This window comes from Electrophorus electricus, chromosome 9, assembly GCF_041902795.1.
Source record: "Electrophorus electricus isolate QZ-2024a chromosome 9, ASM4190279v1, whole genome shotgun sequence".
NCBI classification, from domain to species: Eukaryota; Metazoa; Chordata; class Actinopteri; order Gymnotiformes; family Gymnotidae; genus Electrophorus; species Electrophorus electricus.
In genome coordinates, this window is record NC_137505.1 from 22,024,144 (window position 1) to 22,046,102 (window position 21,959).

The 21,959-nt window shown below is 38.8% G+C and overlaps 1 protein-coding gene across 18 annotated transcripts; it reads right to left on the reverse strand.

Annotated features, from left to right (window-relative positions):
- Window positions 1–1,823: 1,823 nt before the first annotated feature.
- ints6 (integrator complex subunit 6) lies at window positions 1,824–21,842 on the reverse strand. Of its 18 annotated transcripts, none has more exons than XM_027023294.3 (18): window positions 20,314–21,003; window positions 20,070–20,147; window positions 19,497–19,646; window positions 16,980–17,069; window positions 15,882–15,981; window positions 13,714–13,833; window positions 13,330–13,478; window positions 13,080–13,232; window positions 8,564–8,696; window positions 8,292–8,386; window positions 8,097–8,207; window positions 7,576–7,794; window positions 7,309–7,435; window positions 7,000–7,142; window positions 6,337–6,511; window positions 5,855–6,145; window positions 4,390–4,483; window positions 1,824–3,333 (listed from the first exon to the last, which is right to left on the reverse strand). In XM_027023294.3, exons 1-18 carry the CDS (start codon window positions 20,437–20,439, stop codon window positions 3,240–3,242), a joined length of 2,448 nt encoding a protein of 815 aa, XP_026879095.2. In that variant the 5' UTR covers window positions 20,440–21,003; the 3' UTR covers window positions 1,824–3,239. The 18 variants fall into 18 exon arrangements, 13 of the variants coding, with proteins under 13 accessions (XP_026879095.2, XP_081576745.1, XP_026879094.2 ...); XM_081720619.1 differs by having other exon boundaries at window positions 15,798–15,981; window positions 20,070–20,142; window positions 20,314–21,002; XM_027023293.3 differs by having other exon boundaries at window positions 15,798–15,981; window positions 20,314–21,002.
- Between the last annotated feature and the right edge of the window lie 117 nt (window positions 21,843–21,959).

Sequence of the window (21,959 nt, forward strand, 5' to 3'; positions counted from 1 at the left end):
TGAGGGCTCCCTGTAACAGCACATCCTGTCTCTCCCGGCCAACAAACTTGAGTGACAAAAAAGGTGAAGTGATAGCATCATACATCCCAGTTTACCATAGCTTTGAATGCCCCAGATCTACACATTTACTTAAAATAAGAGGTATTTGACAAAAGGATAGACTTTAATAGATAAATATTCAATATAGGCTTAATATTGAGACTGTCTCTGAGTCCTGAACACTGATAGGAAGATTATCTTGGGAGCTTTATAGGCTCTGGCCCCTATGGTAGATTTGCTTATTATAGCTGCTAATAAAGTACCTACATCTTTTGATTGATGCAGAGGTTGTGGATCATAATAGACAGAGTGTGTAAAGGTACTGTGGGGCAAAAGCATTCGGTGCGTTGTGCAAGTTCATCAGTATTTTATAATCAATATGAAATATTACTTGGAGCCAATGCAATGTAGTTAAGATAGGAGTAAAATTATGACTTTCTAGTTTTCTAGTAACAACTGCTGAATTTTGTACTAAATGGAGCTTGATTATGCACTAAATGGTACAACCAGATAGTACGGCATTACAGTAGGCAGGTCTAGTTGTGATAAATGTATGGACCAGCTTTTCTGCATTTTAGGTTGATCTATAAGTATTATTTACATGAGTTTCAAATGACAGACAGGGATTGATAATTGCACCAAGAGCTCTGTTACACATGATGTAATTGAAAAACTATGGTTTGTTACATGATCAGAAAGCTTACTCCTGGCTACCCATGGGTCTAATAAAAGCACTTCTGATTTGTAAGTATTAAGGGAGAGAAAGCTTCCTCAACACCCATTGTCTGAAGTCCTATGTTTCCTCAATAATATTAGGCTGATATTTGTCATCTGGGTTAGCTGAGACATGTATTTCATTAGCATAGCATTGGAAACTAGCAATGTTAGGAATAATTTCATCCCGAGTTAGTATATATAAAGAAAAGGCAGGAGCCCTTGAACAGAGCCTTGGACATTAAAACTAACCTAGGTTTATGCTGAAAACTCACTATTTCTGTTTACGAACTGATAAAAGTCTGTTTATTTAAAATCTACACCAAGATTCTTAACTGCTTGTATATAGGTACATTGTCAATGTTTTTGGGAATTTAAAAATTTTTTTTAATGTAAGTGTGATTTACATCAGGTGGTCTTTCTAAAGGAAAATGTATGGGCAATGAATCTGGTAAGAGAGTCAAAAGATTTGATGGAGGGTTCTTTACCATTGTGGACAGGGCTCATTCATTAGCTGAGCAAGCAAATGGCTTCTGAAACTTTTCATACAGTTGATGGAGGACCTCTGAAACATCCTTTTGTATTATAGTGAAATCCTTACTCCCTCTAGAACATATGCACGAATTCTTGAACTAGCTCCAAGTTCTACCCCCGCATCTCTAGAACAAAGGAATAGGAGGCTCTGCTGCAGCTTCATTTGTATATATATATATATATATATCTGTAAATAAGCTTTTTGTGTGCAGTGTGTCTACAGTAATTTTTCCTCTTTATAAGCTTTAAGACAACTTTTTGTGTACAGTGTGTCTACAGTAATTTTTCCTCTTTAATCAACTTTTACACTCATGAGACAATTAAGCTATTCATATAACTTCTAAGTTGATGCAAAACTCTAAAGCTGCTTCCTAGCTAAAGTTAACTGACTGACTAGATTCTAGCCAGAATGGGATGGGGTTTCAAAAGCTATTTGGAAGGCCTTTTCTGCAGGCTTCGCCCCTGCACAAGGTAACAGCATAAGCAGAACATAATAGCACATCAGTTGAAAATGTGAAACATATCAATGATTGCTTTCAGCAAAAATGTTTATTTGAAATGTGTAAAATAGAAACTTTATTCATTGAAATACTTACAAAAAAACTTGCAAGAAACATCCTTTAAATAATACTTTCAATTTAATTATTTACATTTATACAATGTAAATGTATACAATGTACTCAAAATATTACTTCAAGGGAGTCAGAAGATTAGTACGGAAAACATTTGGTCCTTGTAAAGGGTTGAGGCAGGGGATTGTTTTATGTGAAGAGGATGGCTAGGGAGAGTAAGACTGGGGAGTGTAAGACTGGAATGGTCAAATTTGCAAGAATCTCTCAATGTAGTTTGATGCTAATTTAGTGGTCATAAGCTTTCAATTTCTTGGCCTAATCAATTCTGTAGATCCACTATAAAATTAAACAAGCAAAATCTGATCAATTATATTTAAGATGGGAGGACAATCTGTATTAATTTGAATCCCCTAAATCCAATTCCTTTAACCAGAGTATCTTATCGTTCTATTGCACAAAAGTTTCCAAAGCATAACCTTACGGAAGCTTTGGCCTTCTGTGACCGAATGTAGACCATTATACTTTGTCCTACCCTGGTCTAGTTTTAGAGTATAAAAGTGTAATAAATCTTACCCACACTAGAATTGGAAGCCAAATACCTCAAACCAACAGTACAGAGAGCAAACAATTCTTGATATCAGTGTCATTACATTTTGTTAAAGGTAAAATTAAAGAATAACTTTAGGGTACATCTCTTGTCCTGGAAGATTCCAGCACTGCAAAGTCCTGTGAGCCAATTTGAATAAACTCCATTCAGGCCATCAGCTTATACCCACCCAGGTGTGCTGGAGTGGGAAAGACAGTTAAACTCATGTAGCCTTTTATAAATACCATCACATCTTACATAGAGGGGGAAAATGTTTTGCAAAAACTCCTTTCAAAGAAATCAAACTTTGAAGACAAAACAAATTTGGATGGTGGAATCTGTGATTACTATCCTTTATGTAATCATGTGAGTTTGATTTTGTGTTCTGAATTCTTATCCAGGCAAGTAAGCCATCATTAACAAGAGGAGTAATATCATTCAAATGAATAGCATTCTGCCCTCCTCAGTACCAGTTCTGCATTGCACTCGTCTGCAGATTTTTCTGTGATAGATGCCAACTATTTTGGCAAATACTGGGCCAAATGTTCTGTGGAATATATGAAGAAAACCAATTTCTCTTTGGATTCAAAAAGGGGAGCGAGAGAGAAAACTACAGTGTGAAGGGGGGTGGAGACATGGGGGATGAAAAAGTAGAGAAGTGCAAGAAAGGAAAATGAGAAATAAGTTCAGAATAATATTCCACTGCCCGTGCCTTGAGGTTGACCAACACAGTGTGTTGGTGTCATTCCACTATGTCTGCATGCCACTGCATCATTCCGGGGGGTGGGGTGTGTTCAGAAGCCGTCCACATGGTTCATGTTGTTGGCTCTTATGTGGATCTCTTCTAGAAAACTCTCCAACTGCTCAATCAGGACTCTCTTTTTAAACCTGCACATAAAGAAAGCGGTTTATTATTCGGACCACAGCCTCACTGACCATGCAAAGCACTGAACTGCAAAGGAAATCACCGTTAGCCATTTTTACCAAAATAACCCTTGAACTGGTTCTGTCTAGGCCTCTTAGTACCTTAATGCTATTCAGAGAACTGGCCTGCGTTTGCGCCAGTTTTTGTTGCACCAGACAGATGTTTGTTTTTATCCAAAAAGCAAGCATGGATCAACACTTGGTGATAATCAATTAAATTTAATAAATTCTAATATATATTAAAATATATAATAATGTTAATAAACCAAATAATAAACAATGTCATGGAATTATAACACTACAGGGATAATGGGCTAAGGGATAATAATGCAGTCGACCTACCGTCACAATTTGCACTGGAAAACCTACTACTCTTTGGTTCTAGCTCGGAACGGATAAAGTAGGCAACAAGGGGTCTGAATACTTTCTGAACCCACCCTATGTTCAGCACATCATTGACATATGTAATGGATAGGTAATGACCTATATAATGGATTTTGTCCTGCTTTTTTCCTAGTTTTGTAAATTTCACACCAAATTTTCATCTGTCAACCTTTCTTTGCAATGTTGTCATCAACTTGCTTATTAGGAGTTTTTTGTAAAAATAATCTTAGTTTAGAAAGTACTCAAGAAATAAAAATGGTGCTCTCCCTCTCTTGCTCCCTCTCTCACTTGCTTGCTTCTCTCACTAAAAGATGCTACTTTACTTCTATATTCATGGATGGAACAGTTGCTACCAGGTTTAGGAACTCCGCTAGGTCACAATGAGCTGCCTGTGGTCTCATTCATACAAAGCTTATAAGCAATATAATGGGCAAGATCACACTGCCTTAAGCTCCATCAGCCCACACACTAAGATCTAAGGCACAATTAGATGCAAGGCAGATCCAGTACATCTGACTAGAGTGAATGGCTACCAGTATGTAAATAAGAATTTTTCACTCTACCATTAGTGTTGAAATCACATGAATTTATTTTTTAAAACTAAAGCAAACCTGACGTACTACATTTCCCATTTACCTGGCTGCCTCTTTGATGACGTTCTGTAGGAAGATGAGCCGTGTTTCTAGACTGCCCTGGATCTGCTTCAGGAGACAGAAGATTCTCTCATAACCTGCAATAAAGGAAAAGATTAAACAACAAACAAAAATCTAAAACAATTTATACATATACATCGGTGATGTGCAGTTAGGCCCTTCAAAAAACAAAAAAGCAGACTGGAAAAAAAATTTGATAAAGTAAAAAAAATACCTTAACTATTTAACACAATGAAATTCCCCATGGGCGCTGGCTTTGAGCAACCTGGTGCTTCTCAACACCCTAAAGAAGGCTTAGTAGTAAAACATCACCACCTATGTGCATGCTTCCTTAGCCAGCTAATGTAGAATTGCAACTACAAGTGAGACCGACATTGTGAAATACCTAATTGAAGACTGCCTTCAAGGCTACCCTTAAAAAAAGTGTAGGAATAATAAGTCATCATACAAATTGAGGGTGGTACAACAGAAAAGCTTTTGCTCCATCATCAGGAGACTACAAGTTTGATCTCCAATGTTGCCTCAGCCACCTGTGGCCAGCAGCCTGACAGAACAAAAATGGCGTGTGCTCTCAGAGAGGGAGGCGCAACAGTTTCTGTTCCCTGTCAATTACAGCGACACTTGATGAGTCATGGTCGTCCTCAAGAGTGTGGTACACTGCCCTCTGGTGCTGCATAACCTAGAACTTGAGAAGATGATGGTCGGCTGCATGTGTCTCGAAGGAAGTAAGTGATAGCCCTTGCCCTGCCTGGTAAACAGCAGAAAGGTGACGTGAAATTGACCTGATAGCTGGGAAGTGGCTACAGCTAAAATAGAAAAATCTGAAGATGAAAAAGAAAGTCTCACAGTAATCCAGTTCCATCTATAAATGTTTGCCATAAAGGAAAAAGCGCTTGGTTACCAACTAGCCTGCAGCATACACAGCACTTTTGTTTCCACTGTATTTTGGAATCCCATTTGGCATGCAGAAGGGGTATTTGCTTTATACATTATACTACACAAAACTGCAATAAGTGCACCACCCCTGCCAAATCCAGCTTTTCTTAAATCAGCGTCTCTACATTCCAAAACATTCTACATATTGAGGTAATGATTGTGATCATCTGAACCAAGTCTTACTTAAAGAGCTATGTGAAAGACAGGTGGAGAGCAGGCCAGGCTGTTACTGAAACAGGGGTTATTCCACTAAATTTTGATTTCTGAACTCTTCCTGAGTTTTGAATTGTGTTTAAAAATTTCTATGAAGGAGTTTAGTTTGTATTATTTGAAATCTGTAAATACTGCATCTTTAGTGTTTTGATCAGTTCTTTTCTGCAAATAAATACAGAATAAAACTAAAATGTTTATTTTACTCAAAACACATACCTATAAAATGCAAGCCCTGAGAAAGCATAACATGTACATATAGTGTTCTGTACTTAATACTTTGTGACGCATCATCCACTCACGTCTTCCTGGTTTCCTGATCTCCTTGGTAATGAGGGCACGGAGCTCCGTGTTCAGCTCTTGGCCTTCGTCTTTCCTCCTTTGCTTCAGCTGGTTGGGTGACGGGTAGCGCAGAGTGACCAGCTCATGTTCTTCTGGCTCCTGTTCACCCGGCTGGCCGTTCTCCTGCTGGGCTTCCTCTTCATCCACCTCAAGAGAGACTCCCTGCGGAGAGTCCAGAGCCTGCTCTGGTTTGGGAGAGGGCTCCATATCTGGGATACAGTCTAGCTCGAGCTGGCTAGACTGGTGGTTTTCTGGACATGAAAGTGAATTTACAGATGTTAAGCATATGCAGAATTTTGTCTTAGACAAACTAGTGTGTGTATGCCCATACAGGTTTGGTCAGGGGGGTATGCGACTAGTTAAAATGCATGTGCGTACACACGTTCCCTTATAGGACAATAAAATGCATTTGCGCACCCCCCCCCATGTGCAATGGGCTCACCTCTGGATGCCTTATTATTGGGTGGTGTATATGCTCGTCCAGGTCGCAGTAGGGGGGACATGCATCTCCTGCGTTTGGGGGCACTCCCTCCTGTAGGAGTAGTGGGCTCTCCAGGGCGCTTGCCTTTCCCCTGAGTGCCCGTCACAAACTCATCTGCTTCATCAACCATCATTGCCTAAAAGGAAGCGGTAGGAAGGGTTTAAAAATGTAAAAACCCTAACTCTGAAACAAAGATAAAAAGGCATTGTGTGCAAATGAGAGGGCAAAGTTCAAATTCATTTTAATTAAACAGAAGTTTATTTATATATATACACACACACACACACACACACACCAGTATATTCAGTTACTGAATATACTGAATATATGATAATGTTGATCTTGCAGTTATAAGAAGAGTTAGGAAGAAGCCAAATGAAACCAGATCGCAAACTTTTCACAGTAGACTATGCAAGGCAAGAGTGATCAGAAGTTGGCTTTTCCTTAAAACAGTTATTTGATAGTGATGCAGAAAGACAAAAGGACAAAAGTATGAAAGTAATTATTCTTAGACACACCAGTCTTAGATTTAGAGGGATGTGATTATACGGCTATAATCACATGTCAATCTTAGGGAGGACTGGCAGGTCAATTATGCACATGAGCAAATAGTAAAGATTGTACCTTCTTATCCAGCTTAAAGGGGTTGCCAAAAGTGTGCAGCCTTTTGGGCTGGTCCGGGTCCACTTCCCGCAAGGGGGCGGGGCACTGTTTCAGAAAGTCCTGATAGTTGCCCATCTGTGCAATAGGCACACTGTGAAGTTGATCTAAATCAAACAGCCGAAAGAACATGAACTCAGACAATGCTCATTTCCACATTTCATTTAAGCTTTAAAAATCTCAAATTTGTTAGTGTATAAATAAATTAATAAATTACAAATGTGAAATTAGAAGAATGATCATGAGTTAATGCCCCATGGCTCTGGGTATTACCTTGATCCTGACCCCTCAGGACACAAACACAAGCATTCAGAAGGTTCCGCCTCATGCGGCTTAGCTGGTCTAGCAGGTGCACTCTGGGTACATCATAAGGGTTACGCAACCCCTGTGGCTTCAGGGCCTGTCAGCCAAGGGGAAATTAAGTGAACAGGTCAAAATCCAAACATTATGATTTGCTTTAAGACATAGCGGGTTCTGTTGAGTACACATGGCCACAGAATGAACATTAAGTGGGCAATGTACGATATCCATGTAGCTGACCTTATTGAGAACAGTGAGTTGAAACCCTGAGAACTCTTTGGGGTTGGACTCCAGGGGCAAAGCTGGTCCGTCTCCCATGATGCTCTGGAGCAGCTGCGTGAAGTCTTTCCTGTGAGCCATTGAAAGGGCAGAGCCTCTACAGCGTAGCTTAATTCCACCTCCCTCCAGCCCTGCCTTCTTCCCAACCAGTGAGCATACACGGTCTGCTTCCACCTTTGCCTGTATGTGTGTAACACACACCTCATTCTCTTTCATAACACACACACTGCATTCTCTTTCATAACACACACGCGTGTAACACACACTTCATTGCCTTTCACTACAGACATGCGAATAACTCCCTGTTCAGTCATTTTACTCCAGTAAAACAAAACTTCCAGTTCAGTGTTCAGTCATTAGAATGGTTTAATGATTGTTAAATTATGCAGTTCTAATAACCAAATATGAAATGGCTAACATTCAATGCTCAAAAGAGAAGCACAACCTGAGGGAAATGCATGACTTTGCATAATACCACGTACCTGTTGGCTGAGTTTCTTCAAATAGGACACCACACTGTAGCTTAATCCATACTCCATGCTGTCAGCCAATAAATTTGGAGCTCCCATCATCCTCAATGCTTTCCTTAGGGGCTTAAAACATTGACAAGCAATTCACAATCATAACCTTCAAGAGCTCCATCTGTGTATGTTTAGGTGAGTCTTTAAGGTACTCACTGTGATGTAGTATGGAGGCATGGTCTTCAGGTAGTTTTCAAAGGACTGGCGCCATTTCACGGTAGGCTTGAATTTGTGCACTTTAATCAAGTCATCTAGAAGTACAGAGGTAAAAAACCACTGAGTCATGTTGCATCTAATTCTAACATAAGTTTAAATAGCATAAACAGAGTATGAACCCATCCCTGTTACCCTTTTCATGATCCACACTTGATACCTCACAGAGAGGGAAGGGGTGTGTAAGGGATACATGGAATAACCAGCAGACTTACCGAGGAGGGGGAGCACGACGGGGTAGTTGTAGGGCATAACAAACAGGTTGACACAGTTGAGAGCAGTGCTTGCCTTCAGATAGCCAAATGGCTGCCCCAGGTCACCATATTTAGCACTGTTACTTACAAACACCTGATGGTTCAAAAAGAATATTGAAAACATTTCAACACAATTTTGTTTACTACCTAGGAACTGAACCTGTGATCTCAGTATTGCATGCACCTTATGCTATCAGTTTAGTCAACTGATGTTTATGATGCATCAGAAACTGAAAAATAAGTTTATAAAGAAGTAAGAGAAGTGAAGCGGAGATGCACTGATGTCTTGGTGAGTCCTAATGTCAGTGCTCCCTTCTTGCTCTCCCCTTTCAGCTGTTACATTCATTTTCTTTGTTTATGGCATTTAGCTGATGCTTTTATTCAAAGGGACTTACAATTATGAAAGGTCCTGACCATCTGCTCTTTGAACCAGCCATAGACTCTCAAGTTGTACCTTGTACAAATGCTTATCCTCATTTTCCAACTACACTAAGATCAGAAACTGTTCCTGTGTACCATGAAGAGGCCATCAGAACCACCATGGGCTCTCCTGTGTTCAGCTGTTTACTGTGTGGACTATGAATAAAAGTAGTTATTAGTTAACACTGAATAATTATTAGTGGTCGCACACACACACACACACACACACACACACACACACACACACACACACACACACACACACACACACACACACACACACACACACACACACACACACACACACATCTATATATGTCTGGCCTAAATAAATAAATAAATAAATAAATAAAAGGTCACCACCTGGATATAACTAAGCAAATAAGTAAGAACCTCCCATTGGATAATTACTGCATGGGTGATCATGTTTCACATGGCAAGTTATTTAACCCTAACTGATGCAGTGAATAGCTTCTCATTTGTTAAACAACCATGTCAAAAGACACATCCTGTGGTCATTGAAAAGATGTTAATCTGTTTCACAAGGGGCAAATTATTGGCATGCATCAAGCAGAGAAAACATCTAAGGAGATTGCTGAAACTACCAAAATCAGGTTAAGAACTGTCCAACGCATTATTAAAAAGTGGAAAGATAGTGGGAAAACATCATCTTCGAGGAAGGAATGCGGTCAGAAAAAAATCTTGAATGATCGTGACCGGTGATCACTTACATGTGTGGTGAAATCAAATCATAGAAAAACAACAGCAGAACTCAGGGATATGTTTAATAGTGAAAGTAAGAGTATTTCCACACACACAATGCGAAGGGAACTCAAGGGATTGGGACTAAACAGCTGTGTAGCCTTAAGAAAACCACTTGTCAGTGAGGCTAACCGGCAAAAACGGCTTCAATTTGCTAGGGAGCATAAAAGATTGGACTCTGGAGCAATGGAAGAAGGTCATGTGGTCTGATAAGTCCAGATTTACCCTGTTCCAGAGTGATGGGTGCATCAGGGTAAGAAGAGAGGTGGCTGAAATGATGCACCCATCATGCCTAGTACCTACTATACAAGCCTGTGGGGGCAGTGCAATGATCCACTGCAGTTGGTCAGGTCTAGGTTCAGCAACGTTATGTGCCCAAAGAATGAGGTCAGCTGACTACCTGAATAAACTGAATGACCAGGTGATTCCATCAATGGATTTTTTCTTCCCTAATGGCACGGGCATGTTCCAAGATGACAATGCCAGGATTTGTTGGGCTCAAATTGTGAAAGAGTGGTTCAGGGAGCATGAGACATCATTTTCACACATGGATTGGCAATCACAGAGTCCAAACTTGAACCCCATTGAGAATCTTTGGGATGTGCTGGAGAAGACTTTGTGCAGTGGTCCAAATCTCCCATCATCAAAACAAGATCTTGGGGGGGAAATTAATGCCATTCTGGACAAAAATAAATGTTGTGACATTGCAGATGCTTGTGGAAACGATGCCACAGCGAACACGTGCCATAATCATAGCTAAAGGCGTAATATTTCACACAAAATATTAGTGTGACCTTTTTTTTTTTTTTTGGGCCAGGCATTCTCTCTCTCAGAACCAAATGCTCTTACTTTCACTATTAAACATATCCCTCTCTCTAGAGAGAGAGAGAGAGAGAGAGAGAGAGAGAGAGAGAGAGAGAGAGAGAGAGAGAGAGAGAGAGAGAGAGAGAGAGGAGTAGTAGTTTCCAGAACGTTTCGGATAGAGCTGTGCAAAGTGCTTCACTGAAGAGATCCAAAAGTTCCCTCTGTAAAAAAAAAAACTTTGATTCTAAAATGTCAACAAAAAGAAAAGAATAATTTTGAACCCGACCATCCACTGTTCAGATTTCTATTCTTGACATTTATGCAAATTAGCACATTTAAATAGATAATGCATCATTTACATATTTAAACAATTTCAGAAAACTTGTAATAAATTAAGACAATTGCTTTCTGTAACTAATAAACAGGAAGTTTCAATAGATGGTGACATCTATTGGCTAAAAATTTTACCCTGTTCACCTGTAGTGTCTGGTCTTAAGGCTTTTGTTTGTATAGAAAGTCTGAACTCTGCCATTAATAAAGGCAGTTGTAACCATCTGTTAAGGTCACGTTTGATTAGATTAATCAAGTTAACCAAATAATTTTTATACATAATCAGAGAATAGTTTACAATATTAATAAGTAAATAACATTTTTTAAAAACCTTGGTGATAGGACACTGCCAATATTTTAAAAAATAAATAAAAACATAAACAAAGTTTAAAAGGTTTGAGTTAAGAGAGAAACATCAACTTTTGCTAAAATTTTGTTTATATTCAGAAAAAAAAAAAATCAAACTCTCAGAGAATGATCACTATTATGGGCACCTGCAGCTGTGTCTGTAACATACAGAAGTCAGTCTTCTATAAAGGGAGAATGTTTTATACCTGCTCTGTGTGTTTGTACAGTAGTTAATAAGGGTTCAATTGCTATAGAGAAAAAGTGATAAGGGACAAGCTTAACATGTTTCTAAAGATAAAGGAAATAATGAAGAGTATGCAGTGATAAAGGAAAGTATGTGGATATGTACAGTGAGTTGTAGGAAGGTATACAATAGGCAAGTGCATGAAAGCAATTTTAAAAACCAAAGCCAAAATTGGTTACTGTGGTAAACCAAAGTAAAGGAGATTTATCCACAAAGAAAAAAATCTTTTCTTGAGTAGACTTGTACAAGAAATGTAATCTTGTCTAAGGGGTGAAAAAGTGTCTATCAACAATGCCACAGTTCTCTAAAGTATGGAAGGGCTTTCATAATATCTGAGCAAACTACAGATCTGGAGTTGGATCAATCTAGTTTTGATTTGACACTTAAAATTCTCCACCAGCCAGTGAGTGCTTCAATTAGGAATACAACCTGGGAATGTTTTCATAAAATTTCTCAGCATGCCAGTTTAGAGAGCACACACTCATCAGTGTGGATGGTGTCTGAAAAAGCTTGCCAAAAACAATACATCAGCCCTGTTTGCTATAAGCCTCTCTTAGAGATCAATTTTCAGTGCCTCTGGCACTGAAATTAAAATATGAATGAAACAGTTACTTGCCCACACACAGATTTAATATGATCTTGTATTTGCAAATGTACTTGCCTGTTTTTGGGGAGTTTAAAATAAGTTAAATACCCTCAGGCTTTTTATATTTCTGCTGTTCTTTGAAGTTACCATCGGTCCTGGTGCGTATTTCGGTCAGTTGCCTTAGGTTTCCTTAGGCTAACTTCCAGCTAGCCTATAATATAGCAATGGCATGACTGCATGAGCTCCAAAGTAATGTACAAGGATCCTGTGATGTGAACCTCTCCTGTCTTTGCAGGGACTGTTCAGACTCTGGGTAGACTGTTCTGGCTCAGTGTCTGCTTTTGAGTAAGCATATTCATCTATTGTCTTACTGCTTTGAAGATATTGGATCCTGGGAGTTTATTAATAGCCTCTCCATTGTTTGCTAATGAGTCAAGAAAATATGCAAAAAGTCATTTTTGGCTTCTTGATGATTTCTCCCACCCTTCTAAGGCAGAACAACATCTCCTCACCTTTACATTGTTTTGGGATGCTTCCACATTTTCTTGTTAGTGAGCCTAGTATTTAGCTACTGAATCTAGTTTTGGCTTGCCAGATGTTTTTGCACATACTCCGTGCATGACACTATGGGGCGTGTGAATATAATGGATATAGTTATATGGATTAAAATAAGCTTTAATTCAAAGAAATTTCTTCAACCCTGGTTTTTAGTAATCGAGTTACGTGAGTTTATCAAGGAGTCGTTTCAGCTCTAAACAATCATTTTAAGAAAGAATGAGGGCAGAGCAAACTGCCTTACTCTGTGTACAAGAATCATTTTGAAGATAAAGACCGTCAATCCCAGCCAAATCAATGAAAGCCAGTCCACAGGTTTATTATTCTGCATCGCTAAAGCTGTACCAAGAAGAGGCGCCTAGTGGATGTAGACAGTGCTGAAAATGGCATGTTACACTGTGTGGATGTAGCGTGAGTAAGTGCTGTACCTGCCAGCAGGTGAGTGGGGACTTCTTCTCCAGGATGTATTGTGTAAGGGGCGAGGGCTCCAGCTCGTATTTATCAAAGGGAACCTTATCCACCACCATAGGCTCGGCTTCTGCACAGCAGAACCGCACCTGAGGATGGGCCATGCGTGGAGGCTGCGGAACGAACACACACAGTCACTACAAAAGCACACACACAAGAGTTATAATACACCGGAGATAGCTTACTTTCAAAATTTACTTCAAAATTTACCAGAGTAGGAGAGTTCTGGTCAGGCCAGAAGGATTCAGGAATGGGCCAGTGACCAACAGGGACGCCAGTTTTAGGGTTCGGCCGGACATAAATCAACTTATGACAGCTATGCCATGGCTGTGGTCCAGATTTCACCTCCATTGAAACATCTTTTATTATTACCAAAAAAAAAAAAAGTTAGAATTAATTTGAATTTACGTTGAATTTATGAACGAATAAAGGGCTTTGTTTTTCAGTGTAACAGTAATCCCCAAATGTAAAAAATAAGAGTTCTAAATTCCATTACATGCAATGTATATAGATAAGTGATTTAAAAGAAAAAAAAACCTCACCTCAACACACAGCTCTATAGTAACTACATAAGGCAACAATGAACTCACTCACCTTCAGGTGGGTCTGGCCCTGTTTTCTCAAAGTTGATGACTACACCACTATGAATCTTCTGGACCAAAGACTCCAGACACTGGTTCAGCATGCGCTGGGAGAACACACTATATGAACGGCCTACAGGTAGAGATACAGATACATCATACACTTTAAGAAAGACATAGGCAGCAAATTAAGAGACACATTTCAAACTATATAACAGAACACCAGCATGGGGACATTTAACATCCTTATATAGCTGGTCAATAAAGAAGTGAAATAAATCTTGCAATAACTTGTATCGAATGTTGCATTTCAGGTCCATCAAAATTTGATCTCAAAACAGACAAAAGGTTAAACCCCTGGCCCTCTAAAATGAACTTTAAAACACTGTCAGCAATTAAATGGACTGGCATCCTCTCTCTTATTAAATACCTTCCACCTTTCTCATCTCACTTCTCCTGACCTACCATCAAATCCATGTTCCTGATACCATATTTGCTTTTCTATAAATGAATAAATACCTGCTTTCTTTACACCAGATTAAAATATTCAAGCAAAATGCACAATACGATTTCTGCAAAAAACAAGGGAAAACGTCATTTGCATCCAATGTACAAAACAAATCAGTCTAATATGTGACCTATTTTAAAACAGGCTCAAAAGAAAAATAATGAAAAACAAATAGTCATTAAAAAAATGTTTAAACTCAATTCTAAAAGTTGTTTGTCTGATAGGAAAACTCAAAGGAATACCCCTTCACTGATAAAATCTCATTAGGCAAAGCTGTACCACAAGGTTTTTCTCTGGGCACAAGTGAAGCTTTCTTTAGTGCTCATCATCCACCAAAGATGAGAATTGGGGCCAAGCCAGTCTTAGCCCCAAATGTTGTTTACCATACATCCAAATACTTTCCCCACTGCCCTCATCACCAAATGACTGATCAGTAAACATAATTGCTTTTAAGTGTGGAAATGCCTGAATCAATTATGTTATGAGCTGAAGTTTGGAAAACCCTTAACTTCAGATCTAGTACCCCTTTGCATATCTTGTTATCATTTCAGATCACAGGTCACATTCCAAAACATAAATGATTATACTGACTACACCATTCATCTTTATGTGTTTCAACCAAATTGCCCAGCACTTAGACATTACAATGTGTAGCCAAAGATATATGGACACCTGATCACATCACATATATGAGCTTGTTGGGCATTCCAATCTAAAACCATGGAAATAAATATGAAGTTTCCCCCTTCCTCACATTTGCTGCTATAACAGTCTTCACTCTTCTAGAAAGGCATTGTTGTTGAATAAAATTGTCTGGCTTATAATAATTGCAGTTCATCCTAGATGTATTTATTGGGGTTAAGGGTAGTACTCCATGCAGGCCAACGTAGTCCGTCCACACCGGGTCAAAACATGTCTATGTTCCTTGCTTTGTGCAAAGAGGCACAATCATACTCAAACAGGAAAGGGTCCTTGCTAAACTGTTGCCACAAAGTTGGAAGTATTCAATTACCTAAAATTTGTCTGTACACTGTAGTAATAACATTACCCTAACCCAAATCCTAAAAACAAGCATCAGACCATTATCCAACCTGCACCAACCTTTACTATTTGCACTACTCATTCTGGTAGGTAGTGTTCTCATGATAGCCACCAAACCCAGATTCATCCAACAGACAGACAATGAAGTGTGATTCATCACTGCAGAGAATGCTTCCTTTGCTCCACAGTCCAGTGTTGGTGTGCCACCACTCCAGCAGATGCTTGGTGCCCATTGTGGTCTTAGACTTGTGTACAGCTGCTTGGCCATAGAAACCCAATTCATTAAGCTACTGATATACAGTTCTTGTGCTGATGTTTAAGTTGAACAAATGAAAGTATACTAAAATTCTCTTCTGATATGTTTTACTATTATAGAGTGTACTAATATATAGTCTCAAAGAAAGGTTAGATTTATTAATTTGATTTATGCTGAGGCACTAGGTCTGCGTCAGGGCTGTATTCTCCAAACAGGCAATCAATAAGTATTAATGTTATAACCTAAATCCAAAATAAATTTTTATCACTGACAGATAAAGAACACAGCTCACCTCCTGTGACCTCACACATGGGGGTAATGGGGGAGGCATCAGGTGGAACTCCACCTAATAGTTCTGGCTCTAGAGAAGCATAACCTGGAATGCGGAGCACCAATGAGAAAAGGCGCTGGTCCCAGCGGAATGGCTCCTTAGTTAGTTCACTTCCTGGCAATGGTGTCGTTAAGGGCAAATGCAGCTGGAAAAGGAAAAAAAACCCAAAAAAACCCAAGAGCAGTGTCACTACACGGACAACTGAATATTATAACAAAACAACATACAGTAGATTAGCAAATCAGATTCCCAATGAGGCATGCAGATTTTGCAATCTTGCAAAAAAGACTCACTGGTAAAAATGACGTAATTTAGTCTTAAATAAAATAATTTGTCCACCCAAAATGTAGGGATTATGAATAAAAAAGGCACTTAATAATGATTCTGAACAAACAGATGTAAATACTTTCAATTCAGCACTGTAATCTCTTGTTTATTGTTTCATATGCGATCCAATGTAATGTGCTGGAGTAAAAAAAACATCAAAAATTGCATCATTGTCAAAATGCTTGTGTTAGTGTAAAAAATTTTAACCAATAGACAGTGCAAGAGTGGAAAATATTGGCAAAGATGAGAATGTGTTACAAATCTGGGCACATTAATAGAAACAGCATTTCTACTTATTGACAGTATTGTGGCAGATTATTGTGGTAGCTCAGTGGTTAAGGTACTTGACTTGTAATCAGAAGGTTGCAAGCCCCACCACTGCCAAGTTGTCACTGTTGGGCCCCTGAGTAAGGCCCTTAAACCTCAATTGCTCAAGTCATAATTGTAAGTCGCTTTGGATAAAAGCATCAGCTAAATGAGGCAAATGTAAAATTCAAATTAAACTATAAATAAATTTGACCTACAAAATGGTGTGGGTATAGTGTTCTGACTCTCAGCTGTGTATTCAGCCAGGAGAAAAAGAAAGCACCATAAGAGTGAACCAGGAACATTTAGCATAAACATCTGTATGCATGACAACGAAATTGAAAGTTGCATCTATAGGAGAGAATGTGAGAAAACATGAGCTATTAGAGGAACAGAAACAGCAACAGGAATGTAAGTAAAATTAGCAAGTGTAGAATAAAAAACAAGTAAAGAAGCCAGGTTGAACAGAAGAGAAAAGGAAGAAGTGCCTCCTCAGATACCACATCTGACCTCATCTTGCACCCCAGAAGTGCTGGTCAGCTTGCTGCCATCTGTAATTGCCACAATAACAGCAGGCTCCAAGAAGAATGGGTTCCTACCCTGCAGAGACACCATATACACTGAGCTTAGAGGACAAGCAGCAACAACCAGAGTGTGAATGCTGACAGGAAGCCACCAAGACACAACAGCCACCTGACTGAAATATGACAACAAATGTTTTTTAGATTTGTTTAGAAACAGACTATTGATTATGTAAACCAACCCCCCCCCCCCATCTCCCCAACTACAAACAAACATAAAAACACTCATTCCAGCCTTGGTTTACAATCTAACCATCACTAGACTGTGCATGACTTTATGGTCTTTTATTCTATGCTCATTTCTCAAACTTTCTTGCACAATGAAGCTGAAGTTTATCTCTCTTTTTTTTTAAAGGCAGCAGCATTTACAAGTTGTCACACTCTCACACATGTTCTTACTTCATAAACATACAGGGTCTCCCCCTCTGCAGTTAAAAAGACAATAACTACTCTGTGGTAAACAGGAACTAATTTGCAAATATATTAGTGTTATACACATACACACGCACTCAAAATGCTGCCTGCCATGAGAACCTTAATCTCACATTTAAGACACTCCAGCTTGTGTCTATTTGTAAAAAAAAAAAAGAAGAGCATGCAAAGCCAAGAATAGATACATTCATATATCATATATGCATGAAACAAGATACATTGTCTAGGTCATATACACCATCTATCATCACTGTTATATACACATCAAGACATCTGAGAATATGTTTAGTACTATTCACACTAGCTGCTTCACTAGATAAACTCTATTTCACCAAAGAGGATGGTTATGACTTACTAAATATTGCAAATGCTGAAATAAGAAAAAAAAACATCTGTACAGTAACAACTAAGAAGAGAAATGTGTATGGCATTTAAAATGCCAGAAAACTATAAAAGGTTTTGTTAAAGGCAGGTGAAACTCTGGTCCATCATTTTACTGACAGGATACCACATATCAGGCCTGGATTTCCCAAAATTGTCATAACAGAATGATCCACTATTAAATGGCAGAGCAAATAACACATTGGGGACCTTCATTTCAGTCAAATGTGTTTTTCAAATTGATATGGAATTAATACAACATTTTGAATAACTAATCTCCTGCCCAACATATATAGATGCAAAGACAGACAAAAGGCAACATGCAAAAAAGTGTCACTGAACATCTAATTTGTAATTTAACCAAGACACGGACCACATACATCTAGAGTAGGCTGTCTGTAGCTTGAAATGTACACTGAGAGGGCAGTCCATTTAATCCAAGTTACAGATAAGTGACTTTTCACCTCAGCTAATGCTAGCTTTGTTACATAACTTCTTTCTCCTTGCAGTTTTTAGTTCAAAAACAGTTTGTAAAGACATTGAAAATTTTATTTAAACTGTAAAATGAACTTAAGTTTAATGTTCATCTGCATATTTCTATGACACTTAACACTATAGCTCTGCTGTTCCACATGGTGTGGTCTCAGCCAGTGTGTGGTAACCTAGGTTATAGTTCAGTGGCAAGGAACTGGAGGGACGGAGTTTGTTGAATTTACTGCTAAAACGATGGATACAACACTTAACTGCCAGTTTTCTTTGGTGTATTACAGCAGGAAAAGCACCACACTGCTGTCTTAAGGTTTCCCCACATTTTCTGATGGGTGTAGTTAAAACGTAAGACATTGGATCCACTCTATTCACTAGTGTAGAGTATATTTCATACATCATATAATGCTTATGAAAACATATGACTGAAAGAAGCTAAAAGTTACTGTTACTTTAAATACTTTACATTTTGATCATTAAAGCTTTAACCTGCATTCAATTATTCAAACATTCGAACCCTACAATGCTTTTTGTAGAATGTAAACCTAATGCAGATTTAGGAGTGCCTCTGCATAAAACAAATATAACCCTTGTTGGACTATAGCACAGTAAATTCTATAAAAGTAGAAGAAACCAGAAGAGAGTTTTAGGACTTTTTTCTTCATTTGCTTAACTAAAATTCTAGTTTGCTAAATTCCTCTGTAGTGCCCACTGACTCAGTGCATGGCAAAATATTAAACACATTTGACTAGATGCCCAAAGTTGAGCACAATGGAGGTGCTGAAACAAAGAGAAGTTTGCAGCACAAAGTCTGAGAGCCTCTTCATTCATGACACTCCATCAGGCTCCTCCAGGCTCATTACAAAAGGGTTTCTTATGCTACTGGTTTGCACTAAAATGTTTTTAAAAATGTTTTTCTTCCCAATCTCCTGCAGAGAGGCCTGTTACTTTTGGAAGTTTAAGGATACTGAAGAAAACAGAGGACAAATACACCATTACACAGTATATTACCAAGAGGTATGAGGCTCTGTGTGGACAGCGAAGTGTGTGTACTGGTTGCCTGTATTAAAAAAGGGAGGGGGATTGAGGTCTCTCATAAGTGGGGAAAAAGACACCCTTGGTCTTCTTGTCCTGATCGTTAACATACCTGTCCATAATTGTCTATCCCGGAAACTAATCTGTTGAGATTGAGCAAATCGAAAGCAATCCTTAAAGACTGGCCGAACGTCGTTAGCCCAACAGCTTGCAGGGTTCTTAGTTCAGTCATTAAAGTGGCGTGGCTGTCTTTCCACCCAGCCTGACAAAAGAGGAGAAATAAGACAGTTGTCTAATTTAATACTGAGAAAGAGAGAGTTCAAAAATATTTGACAGGAACCCTTAATCAGCATTAACAAGTTTTAAGTATAAAACTCATGCAACACGTGAAAGCACGAAAAAAAAAACGTTTTATTAAATACTTCCTATGACAGATACAAAAAAGTTAACTAGCTAGGCAAGTCATGCCTAAAGCTCTCCCTACAAAGCTGACACCAGCTCGCAACCCATCACCCACAGTGCCATGCTCTCCACTTTGGAACAAAATGTCGGCCATGTTTTGAAGGAGAAATTGATGCTAGTCAGAATGTTTTCGGACAACGAAGACATTCGTTGGACATCGAAAAAGTCATCAGGCGGAAGGCAATATTAGTTTCTTCAGCTTTTGAGGAAAACATCATAATACCTTGATTCCAACAGAAGCGTCCTCGAAAGAAACCAACATGTATCGGTCTCCTCTGCTCGCCGGATCCCTACTCCTGAGCTATGTGGAAATGTTAATTTAAAAAAATCAACATAGTTAATGATTTGATCTAAAAAGCCAGCAAGTATGAATGAGCGAGGTAAAAGAACGGGGCAGTAGAGTCCCCGAGAGAGCAGTCTAGTCAGGATGGACGTTAGCTAGCCAGCTAACTGGAGAGCGGCGTTACCTTCAGGAAAGTCTCAACGGCACCTTTGGCTATATCCAGATAGGTAGTGCCCAGATGGGAGCGCTGGTTCATAGAGGCAGACGTGTCTATCAGAAACAGGATCACGGGCATCGTGTAGGAAATCATACACCTTCTACATGGAGCGAGTGTCAAGTGTAAACGGCCAAATTTTAAGGAAAAAAAACCCCCTTTCTGTTCGTCTCTGGTCGCTTCTACCACCACGCCGCTAGCTGGCTAATGCTAACTGTCTCGCGCATTCTCAAAGTGCGAGAGTAAGTTGGTGTAAATGGTCGCTGCCGTGTAACACTTAAATAAAACTAGGAGCCTGGCGGGGGGAAGCTTAATGGTTTACAAGGGAAATATGTTGGTTGTTATTTTTCTTTTTTAAATTGGAATAATTACCTAACTTTCACCTTTACAACTTTCTACTCTGTTTACGTCCATAATTCTCCCCACACTGGAACCGCTTCGGGGTCTCAACTGGTTTTACTCAGACCTGACTCCGCCCCCCAAGCGGCAACCGTGTGACATGTGGCAAAAATACCTCCGCTGATTGGTGATTTTTGGCGAACTATTAAAATATTCTAATGAGACACTAACGTTGAAACACGCATGCGCTAGACCAGAGCGCCTTGTGTGTCGCTCAGGGCAGTGGTCGCTCAGTGGTTAAGGTACTCCTACAGTATGTAACTTGTAGGAGTTAGTGTCGGGGTCCGATAAATTTCAGCTCATGATCTATTCACAGTTATAGATGTGGAAATTATTGGGTTTTTTTTTAAATTCATTAAATCATCAGATGGTCTCATGTATTGATTCAGAAATCATGAAATTGACACCAGTCCTGGTAATTAGTGATAGCTGTATCTGCAAGAACTAGAATATTTCTTGGTTAGATACAAGAACTGTTTTACATAGTAGGCGAATAAGCGTCAGTTACCAGTATTGTTTGAAAGTAATTTGATGTGCACTCAAAAAAGGCAAAAAGCTTTCCCTTTACAAGTGTGAAGTTTTAATAGAGACCAAGAGCCAATGGCAAAGACCAAAAAAAATCCTAAAAATAGCTTTAATGTGAACACATGTTAAATTAGTGCAAGGATGCTTAAATATTTTTAGGAGTACTGTGGATATAAATCACATACAGCCTACTCACTGCTAGAAAGCAGCATGAAAGTAATTCCATGTCTTTCAAGGTATACTTATGCTTAAGATGTAACCATAGAGTGTGTTCACATTCTTTCCTTATTGTTGAGTGAAAATACAAATAAATAAATAAATAAATCGGGTGTGGGCACATTATGCTGTAATTAAGATACTGATACCACTCTTGACTTTAACATAACCTAAGTGCAAGGAGAAATAAGTTGTTGTCATTAAACTCTGAAGTTTCAAGTAATTACATAATTGTGCATTTATTTAGTTAATGGTTGAACATGACCCAAAATAAATGGCACTTAGTGGAAGCTCTTTTGTACAGGCAAATCACAAGCCACTTGTGCAACGCTCCAACTCCATGGTCAGGCCACATGGATTGTTATGACAATAAAACCGAAGTATCCAGGAAATAATTATTACAAAATATTCTAAGTCCCCATGTCTCAGTCTAACAATTTTAGTCTCTCAATTTTAGTAATAATCATTAAAAGTAT